This window comes from Myripristis murdjan, chromosome 16 (genome assembly GCF_902150065.1).
Source record: "Myripristis murdjan chromosome 16, fMyrMur1.1, whole genome shotgun sequence".
NCBI lineage: Eukaryota > Metazoa > Chordata > Actinopteri > Holocentriformes > Holocentridae > Myripristis > Myripristis murdjan.
In genome coordinates this window covers 13,026,023-13,036,637 of record NC_043995.1, presented here as the reverse complement: position 1 = coordinate 13,036,637, position 10,615 = coordinate 13,026,023, and the positions used below count along the sequence as shown (strand labels likewise).

Here is a 10,615-nt window from a genome sequence, read left to right as displayed (position 1 = left end):
TTGCTGCAGCGCAAACACAAATTATCGAAAGTGTCCGGATTTTTAATTGAATTGGATTTAATTGAACTGAACTGAGTTTAATCTAATCTTATTTAATTTTATGTATTTGATAGTTTGACCTATCACTTCATGAAAACTGATTTATGGAAATGCACCATAGTCACATGCTGCTACCCCAAACCTTACCACAAGGTGGTGGATCCTCTCCAGTGGAGGATACTCCTGTGACGGGGAGGAGGACAAGTCACACACAGACACACACACACACACACGCCTCCTCCTGAATGTGAAGTGAGTGTGAGTGAGAGGCAGTCCTGGGATATTCACCAGTAGTTGCCTGCACTGCTTAGCTGCTCACAGCAGAGCGTTGTCTGGGGCAAGAGGGCAGCAGGCCATGCATGAACACATAGGCAGACAAGGGGAGATGATGGTGCCCAGCTGCTTTTAGGAACCGAAGAGCTGTCCATGTTTTCACTACTAGCCCTTCTCTGTCTTTGCTAACAGAGAGCACTGGGACTTTTGCTCACTCATACAACAGTTTCTAGGTTTTCCATCTAACTGCATCTCCTGAAGTCAACTCATTTTTTTTTCTCTTAAAAATGGGTTGCTCCTCATCCAGTGCACAGACTGTTGACCAGGAGAAAAGACCAGGTACAAAGCCAGAGGAGAGCAATGGAGATACTTTGGGTGAGTACTGATGAGAAAGTATTACCACCAGTCTAAAAATGCAGTTTAAAAGGATCTTGTACCTCTCATTAGTGAGAATGCTCTGTACATTTTGTCAGGATGTGATTGAAAGTCTGTTCTATTTTTCTTCAGTAAAGTCTTGTTGAGGGAGGCGTGACTGCTGCCGGTTGTGCTGGTACACTGTGTGCTTTCTCACTCTACTCTGGTGAACACACTACTACCTCTGGACAGTGTGAGAAAATATCATCATGTTTAGCCATGTTTAGTATTATCATGTTCATTCAAGTCATTAACCTGCTGTCACTGATCTTTAGTCAGTCATTTCAGGCCTGATATCCTCTGTCAGAGTTTTGACAAAACTATAAACTGCACTGTGTGATGTATTGATGAAATGAGACCAGAGAGGGGACTGACTTGTATGATCATGTTTAACTCTCCACCTATCCCCATTCCATAAAGCTAATTGGGCATTATAGTTGAACATAAATTGGTATAACAATGCTAGACCTATGAACATGCAAAGCTCACAGTAGCACACTGTGTTTCTGCAGTTCACTTACAGCCTGAGGCACGAGTTCTGACCCAACCTGTTTGCTGTGATTCAAGGCAGAGCAGCCTTGTCAGAGCAATTTTCTTCAACACACACCTGTTCACTGAAATCTACCTTGATGGTTTTTCAGGTGTACAGAAGGGTTTCTTCTCTGTAGTTTGAGAATCAGCTGTGATAAATGGCTCAGATGGCGATATGTGCAATGTCTATCCAAAATTTGCATGCAAAGGGATCCACAAAAAGGCGTGCCTGAGTTCGAGTTGCGGCCTCTCCCATGTCCAGTACACATGCATGCATGCCTACTAAACCACAGAAGTGCTGCAAACCTGTTCCAGAAATGTATGGCTTTCACAAATACTAGATGAAGACTTGCAGATGAGGAGAGGCAAGAACAAGACTGATGTCCTGTTGGAGAGAAAACATCCAGTGCTACACCGTTGCACAGGACAGCAAACCCTGGCCTTTTTTTTGTGAATGGCATGTACATGTGTAGTCACGTTCTGTACAAGGGAAAAGAGGCGGGCAGTTGCCTTGGTCTGTTTGGCTTTGCATGTGGACTCTGTGGTCTAAGCCTGTATAGCCATCCACTGAAATGCCTGACACAGACCATGATTGTCCATTCATGAGTGAGACCTGCTGCCACATGGGTATTTCATGCCAGGCACAGCTAAGAGGGATTATGCAATTGCTTCATCTACAGTATGTGCTGTTCTGTGTGCTTTGCTGCATCACTCTCTGCCCCTCTACATACACAGCTGGTCATGATTTAGCTTGGAATGCACTTATTTTGCATAGATAATCTACGACGTTATTGGAAAGTACACCTCTTTGCATGTGACTTTTGTTTACTTAAGTCAAGGTGACACTTTAATTTGAATAAGGACAAGCTTTAGTCTGAAATTTTCTTTAAAAATTTTCTTTAAAAATTTTCTTAAAAAAACGGTTTCTTAGTTATCAAACAGGAGGCAGGAACAGTCATAAAAGCAGTTTTTCTTGCCATCATGAAGAAGCTGCCAAACTGACTGGATTATAGTTCCTTTGTAGTCATTTATAGAGCTTCCATCTTTACACTATGTCATTTTGTGTTGTTTGAGTTGGGGCATTGTTTCTCCAGCCAGCCAGCCACAGTCACCTGGAGGAGCTCTGTGCCTCTCCAGGGTCTTGCGTCACTCTGACAAGAAGACCGGTTATTGTGCTCTTTGCCCTGGCTAGCTTCTGTAAAGTGGCTGTATGGGTGGAGGTTTTAAATTATACAGTGTGCAGTCTGTTTCTCTGCCTGCTGTATGCCATCCAAGCCATCAGTGGTCCCATCCCCTGTTCGGGCCCCCCTGTGCCCCCCTTGTTGTGCTCCTGTTCAGCCCCAGCCAGCCATGCCACTGTTTTGACTGGGATCTCTGTCATCTTTGGCTGCTAAATCATGTTGACACACGAGTCATCCATGCCTAGAGAGGCTGTCTCTGTCTCAGCCATAACACACACACACACACACACACACACACACACACACACTTCAGCACCAACTCTAGTGTACAATGCAGACAACAGCTTTTCATTCTCTGTGTTAGATCGGGGGTGATAGCACCAATGGACTGTTGCTTGAAGAATTGGAGACTGCACAGGGAAATGTCAGAAACCTTTACAGAGGGAGCATGTTTAATAATGGAAGGCTGTTCTAACGTATTGGATGCTGTGGATTTTTGAAATGAGGACAGAGGCACAAGACATTTGGTTATGACAAACTCTGCAATTCAGATCATTTTTCAGCATTTGCAGGCCTACATAAGAACAGTGTAACTTGATCCAGATGTGCCTTATTGACTGTCACCCTTCACTCCACCCTTACTCACCTCCCCCACACCACACCAGCAATTTTTGCTAGCTTGCTTGCTTCACAAGTCAAGAAAATTGCATAACAATCATAAAACAGAAAGCCGGCAGAAGTAAAGTCATTTAACTAAATATGAAAAAAAAAAAAAAAAAAAAAAAAGTATTGTCACAAAGTTATGGAGCTCAGCTTAGATTTTGGCTGTTGAGAAATATTTCAGTGGCCCTAACCAATCTCTTTGTTAGTTGTTCTTCCATTGGCTCATTTTCATACAGGGTGCCAGGCCGTCACATTCCCTTCCAGTCATCGCTCCCTGTCCTTTTTACCACTACTGACAGACAAATAAAATCAGGAAGCTGCAGCGTCCAAGCTATCCACCCATTCAGCTAACTGAATCCGTTCGGTTTGTCTGACTTGTGAGCAATGTCCACCCCGTGTTTGTGTGAAAAAGTGGTCACTAACAAAAAAACTGTCCTCTGCAAGGTGTTGTGCATTTCAGTAGCTGACATTTGAGTTGAGGTGACCAAGAGTGCTATTGTTCCATGTCTTCTGCAGTTTCATACCCAGGGGCTGGAGTTTCACTAAGGAGAGAAATAGGGGTCTAGAAACAAGAATAAAGCAGGAGTTATTGTCCAAACATGAGATGCAGAAAAGTCACTCTCATGTGTATCTTATTTCCTCTGTGCATGCCTTGCTTGTCTTCCGGGCTTAAGGCAAATACAGGTTTCAGCAAATCATATTTGCAGGAACGGAAATTAAAGGATGTTTTCTTAAGCGCACATTTGTGGTCCTTTATTGTTTATCTTTTCTCCATTTGTCCATGCCAAAGTACAGTTTTACTGAGGCAAAACTTAATAGTTTAGTGCATGGTTATGGTCACAACAAATTAAGCACCAAGATGGCTAAATTAGAATTCACTGGTTTAATTATTTTTTACATCTATGAAATATTTTCCACAGTCAGATAAGTAAAGAATGAAATATTGTTTATAAAGTAAATCTATTGTATGAAGGAGGAACGGATCATTTAGGCACATTATGTTGGCAAAGGCGTTGTCATGACAAAACTGGTAATATATTAACAAAGTCATTCAATTGATAGATTAGCTCAAGGATGGTTTCAGACCCCCTACAAGGCTTGCAAGGAAAAAAAACAACAAATTGTTGCTAGGCAGTGTCTTGCAGTCAGTGTCAAAGATTAAGAGAATATCATTTGTTAAAGAGACTGATGTAAATTTTCTACTGCCACTTGATCTTTAAGTATCCTCTTTTCCTCCCCATCATTCTCACTGGTACGACAGATGGAGAAAAGACTTTTTACCATCTAATAACTTTATGATCTTGTTTAGGGTAACTTGAACTAACCTTTCCTTTGCCTATCTCTCTACTTACAGCCGTCAGAAATGGCATCATTGCAGAAGATGCAGAAACCATCGAGGACCAGATGCAGCTGCCTGTGCAGAGTGCCTTACCAGATGATGTGCAGCCAGGAGCTGACGATGAAGCTGAGGCTGTGCTAGTGGCCCTTGAGGCCCAGGAGGATCTGGGTTCCGGGGAGGACCTCCTGGCTGCTCCAGAACCAAAACCAGAGCCAGCACCAGACGCCCCCACAGAAGTTTCTGCTGAACCTGTGACCGCTACAGCAGTGGTGGAAGTGGTGCCACCAAAGGAGGAAGCTGCTCCAGTAGAAACTGTAGAGAGTGAGGCTGCTCCTGAGGTTGAAGCTGTTGTTGAGGCTAAAGAGGAAGCCCCTGCTGCTGAACCTGTTGTAGCAGCACTGACAGAGGCCCCTGCTGTTGTGGCAGAGGCAGCTGACGTGCCAGCTGAGGCCCCTGCTGAAGTTGCTACCCCTGCTATTGAACCTGTTGTAGCAGTGCAGGCAGAGGCCCCTGTTGTGGTTGAGGCGGCCACGGTGGCAGCTGAGGCTCCTGTTGAAGCTATTGCCTCTGTGCAGGCGGAGGCTCCGGTTGAAAATGCTGCAGTAGCTGAGGCCTCAGCACCAGTTGGAGAGAAAATAATAGATGTAGAGATTGCTGCAGCAACTGTTCCAGAGATGCCATCTGTAGCTCCAGTTGCAGTAGAGACCCCGGCCGAGCCTCAGCCTGCTGCTGAAGACACCAAAGACATCACTACTGCCCCTGCTGAGGCAGAGGCAGCCTCAGCTCCAGGTCCTCAAGCTGAATCTGCTGCTGTTGAGGCTGTCAAGGAGGCTGAGGCTCCTGAATCCACACCAGTAGTTTCAGAAACCCCTGCAGAGGCAGCACCCGCTGCCCCTGATGTGGTACCAGCAACAGCTTCAGAGCCTGCAGTGGACAGTGCAGCCCCAGCAGAAGCTCCTGTGGTCGTGCCTGCTCCAGCTGACCCAGCTCCTGCTGCCCCTGAACCCACACCACAGGGTATGAGGCAACTCCATATTACTGTCACTCTTACCCTGTCAGAACTTTAGCATGTTTCTTGCCAGATTTTGAGGAACAACTCACTGTCCCTTCTTGTTAAATTCTGTAATAGCATAGCAGAGTAAAGCAGAATCCCAGGAAAAAAAAGTTATATCTATCTATTTAGAGCAGATACTCATTTATATTTTAGAGGTAACACAATGCACTGGAATGTGGTGTGGCCACATTTCTTCAGTGTATTCATAAACTGTTATTGGCTGTAAGGTGAAGATTCAAGCTGAGCACCAACTGTCATTGCTAACGTGAGTGTGTCCCTAGGATGTTTAAAACAGGTATTCTAGCTCGGTGACTTACCATAATGAACTCACTGAACAGTTTCCTGAAAAACCTGTCATGCTCACTTTAACTCTAAATAGAAGTTCTGCCCTGCCCTGGACAAAGAGAGTTATTTTGGGTGTGGGTCAGGCCATCCAGCACTGCCACAGGCTCAAAAAGCTGAGGCATCTATGCAAAAATGCATTAGGTCCATCAGGGAGGCACTAAGCATGTTCAAACAAGCAACAAGAGGTGAGTGACTGATGGGAGCAGACTAAGTAATGCACAAATAGATAAGATCTTGTTTACATTCTGGCGAAAAATAAATAATCAGTCACCAGTCAGAACATCTAATCCATCCTCTTATCAGTCAGATGCCTGGAAGACAGTTATTGTTGAAAGACAAAATTTCACAAGACCACCCCCCCAGAAGCTCTGACTTTGGTTACTATGGGGGTATCCAATACACACAGCAAGCTACAACAAACTCCCAGTGAACCATTTAACTATTCTTGTAATGAACAATCCATGCAAATTTCTCTGTCAAACTCCTGCTGTGATTGGTTGGAGCTGACAAGATGAACAGGACGGATATTGTTGGAGCCATGAGGCTGAACAGATGATGCAGTGTGAAGGACAGTGAAAGCAGCCACACACACTCTTCAGTGTGGCGGTTATAGCTTGAGCATGTTGTCAGCGTAACAGCCCCAGTCACGCTACTCTCACATATTGTGCTCTATTGTGAGCGGACGAGATGATAATTATGCCCTGTCGCTTTGAATTACATAAGACAATGTAAATTCCCTGTGGGCCTGACTGGCCTTCAGTCACCATGCAAATGTATGGCGCACACTAAAATGCACTATCTTTGAAAGAGAAACCCAGTGATGTGTAATACACACTCTGTTACTTTGTGTGCGTTATCTGCACATCTTGCTATACTGTCCTATGGCAGCCACCTCCTTGTTCATTTGTACACTCACAGTATCATCTATTCTGTCATTTATAACATCCTGTAACAATACAGTTTACAGCATATATGAACCTTTCCCACAATACTGAAACAAGACAAACATGAATATATAGATTTTTTTTTTAAATTAATTAATTAATTAATTTTTTTGCATGCATGTCCACAATATGCAGAATTTTATGCCGCTGCATTGCTAAATATAATTAAGACATCCACTGACTTTTCTGGGAGAGAGCGACCTGCTCAAACAAGGAACTAAGGACCCTCTCTGTGCTGTGGGCTGGTTATGTCACAGCATTATGGGAACAGTGTAGCGGTATGCCAGATCCTCACAAGGCAGCAGATTCTTCTGCTGTCACAAATTCTCCACTGTTGGTTGAGAATGACACAGTGAAACACACCATGTAGATGAAAGCAAAAACAATGTTCTTCAGGACAGCTTTGATGGACTTCTGATTGATCAGCCAGGTACATATGAGGCTGAATGAAAGGGGTTGCAACCAAACCATTCTGACTGCAGAGGAGTCAAACTGATGTGACAGGATCAGTTTAATCACTGACTAAGTATGCCAGCCACGTAGATGCACATCCAGTGGTCTTGAGGTCTTGGGAATTGACCATACACTGGGAAACAGCCCAGTGTATGGTCAATTCCCATTGATTCCAACGCAGGCTCCATTCCACTTAAAGTACATGCTGTACTTTTAGGGCAGAGACGCCCCTCCAGGCAGCATGTGCATAATGGTCTGGTCAGGAAGAGGCATTGCATAACTCTCTGAGACGCTCTTTCTTGTTCTGGAGGCAGACCATAAATATTTCTATGTGTGTGTGTGTGCATGCATGTGCGTATGTAGGTTCAAAGGTCAGATTTCTTGCTAGTAAACTGAAAAATGCATGGCACTGCAGAGACACATGGTGTGTTAGAGGGAATAATGGCTCAGAAGTTTTTTTCTGTGAAACATAGTAGATACTGTTGATATGGCTTTAGTGATGAAAAAATCAACATTAAAATGTGTCAGCTGAGCTCGAGCCTCCACAACATGGTTGACTTTAATGTAATGTTTTGTATGGGACTGCTAAGAGCTGACTTCGTGCTTGCGTGTGTTTGTGTTTGTGTGCGTGTGCAGCAGAGGTGGGGGTGCCAGCAGCTGAGGCCTCTCAGGAAACAGAGAGTGAGAAAGCCAAAAAGGAGGACTGAACTGGTAAGATCCGACCAACACATGACAGCTGGACAGGATCATTCACCATACTGACGTTACTGTGACTGCCCTTGTAGTCACAGGCACCAAATTAAGCTATATGCATCAAGATACCCACTGCCAATAATTAACTGTGTAAAATTAGAACGCTGAACAGAAAAAAGTAACATTTTAATAAAAACTGGCTTCATTTGATGCCATTTGATTGCTAACTGTAATCTATCTAATCAACAAGGGAGCAGAGAGGATGTGACTCTTGGCATTGCTTTGATGCTTCACTACACACTATGTTGTGTTAGATAGCATTAAACTGATCACAGATGCCTCAGGTTTATTAGCCTGCTCACTTCTCTTTTTCCATATTTTCTTTTAGACATGGATTTGGGACCTTTTGCAGAAGAGACCTACCAAAATAATGAAAACACCCCAAAGATGCAAGTGTAAAGGCAACTGGAGAACAAGAACATGAAGCAACAAAACAATACATTTAATATCAAAATTGTCTTATCACAGCTCACTAAACGGTACACCAGCTACATTAACATGTCTGGTTAGGCTCACACACCTCAGTGCCTTAATACATCGTTATTCAGGAAAGATTAAGATTTTTCTCCCTGTATTTGTAAATATAATCCTTTGCACCTGTGATATAATACAGTTTTTTTTAAAATAGAGAAATTAAGTGCCTGGACTCACATACATTGATCATAGTGTATGTGCAGTGAAAACACTCACGATAGGCTAGGTGAAGCAAAAGGATGCAATACTCAGAAAAACTGTGAAGCCCTGGTTCAGATTGTATTGCCTTACTCTCTTATCAATGACAGACCAGTAATGTACTGAAACGGCTTTGTGTGAGGAGGCCTGGCTACAAGAATCCACATCTACTTCAGTTCGCTGCTTCTGTGAGGAATACAAGCCAAACACATTGCAACTGTGAATGAAATGATGCAAACTGCTCTAAGTTATGAACCGAACTGGACGGTGACAGAAACACTGGCTAAATTTACACTGCCAGCTAAAATCTGATGTCCCCCCCCCCCCCCCCCCACCTAAATGTGACAGATCTGAGCTTCAGTTTCCATGTGTTTTTCATCAGTTACAAAAAAAAAAAAAAAACACATTTTACTGACATGGATGACATTTTTAGATTTGTTGGAGTGTAAATTCTGCCATAATCCCACATTTTTGTTTTTGAGTTTACACAGATTTTAATTACAGCCTTGCTAATAAGGTTTATTTAACAGAAATGACAATACTAAGGGTTGAGTATTAGAGACAGAGTGTACAGTATGATGTTGATAAGAGTTTCTTGATGTCGCATGCATCCTTTTTTTTTTTTTTTTTTTTTACTTTTTTTCCTGCTGTTTTATCATCACTTTGTTACGCTTTATGGAGGAATCATGATTGCAATATTTGTGTTCTGAAGATGCGTGAAAGGAGGAAGAAATGTACCATATGTGGAAATGATGCGTGAAACCTCTCACAGGCTGAGGATGTAGAAGATCCAGGTTTATTTATTGACATGCCATCTTGCTGTTTCACGAGGCCATTTTGCTGCAGCTGTAGAGTGACGCATCACTTAGAGGGCATAATATTTAATGCACCATTGTTTCTACATTCTGTGCTGCAAAAGTGTAAAGTTCCTAGAAAACATTAGCTTACTTGTGTGAGATGGGATGGAAGTTGTGGGATGTTTGTTTTGATGTCTGATGATCTCTCTTTATCTATTCAAGTCCTTGGAAGTGCTTATTCTTCTGTAATATATCCATTCTCTGAGCTTTAGCTGTGATGCCGCTAACCTTTTAGTGTACAGAATAAATAAAGTCTTACCTACTAATAACTGTGCCGCATTTGTTTTTTGAACTAAAGTGTACACCAAACTCTGTTGAAGAGTGGGACTCGGAGCTTTAGCAGCCATTTTTCTGCGTGTTTTAAAATGAATTCTTTAAGGAATACACGTGGCCCTTTGGCCACCTATTAAGCAACGAGAACAGATACCAAAATCATCTATGTCCCCCCAGTAGATTATTCCACCGGCGGCCCACAGTCAACCAGGCTCCGCTGTATCTACCCTCGCTCTGCCTCTGCCTCGTCCTCGTCCTCTCCGCCTTTGTTGTTGTTGCCTGTCGTCTAGACCAGAGTTATTATAGTTTTGTATTTTTCATTACTTTTTTTTTTTTTTTTTTTTTTTTTTTTTTACAATTTTTCTTTTTAAATTTTTGTTGTCAATTCATTTTAGTTTGAATTAGTTTCCAGAGTTGGTTTGCTCATTTCAGTTCAGTTATTGTTGTTTCATTTTTCTCAGTTTAAGTATTATTATTTTTTTTAAATTATCATTATTATTATTATTATAATGTGAGAGGTATTCATGGTAAAGACTTAACATGTTCAGAATGGGTATTCCAATACAAACTCAACACTTTGTGAAGGCAGCTGACGTCTCAGTAAACATTCTGCACCAGCTTCTCTTTGTGCTTGTTGTGTTGACAAACTTGACCAAACTGGCAAAGATTAAAATTGAAGACATTGTTGTACAATGTTTATTTTACTTTAGTCAGTTTTGTAAGCACACAATATTGTTTCAGTTAGTTTTTGTTTTTTTTTCTCAAGTCTAGTTGTCATTTTTATTTCAGTGAACTAAAATGTTTATTCACCCCTAGCTTTAGTT

The 10,615-nt window shown here is 42.4% G+C and overlaps 1 protein-coding gene across 2 annotated transcripts; it reads left to right on the top strand.

Annotated features, from left to right (window-relative positions):
- Positions 1–283: 283 nt before the first annotated feature.
- Positions 284–9,787, top strand: LOC115373345 (skin secretory protein xP2). 2 transcript variants are annotated; one of them, XM_030071689.1, is made up of 4 exons: positions 284–687; positions 4,456–5,457; positions 7,876–7,947; positions 8,318–9,787. In XM_030071689.1, the coding sequence occupies exons 1-3, from the start codon at positions 600–602 to the stop codon at positions 7,941–7,943; spliced, it is 1,158 nt and encodes a 385-aa protein (XP_029927549.1). In that variant the 5' UTR covers positions 284–599; the 3' UTR covers positions 7,944–7,947; positions 8,318–9,787. The 2 variants fall into 2 exon arrangements, with proteins under 2 accessions (XP_029927549.1, XP_029927548.1); XM_030071688.1 differs by having other exon boundaries at positions 7,873–7,947.
- The last annotated feature ends 828 nt before the right edge of the window (positions 9,788–10,615 follow it).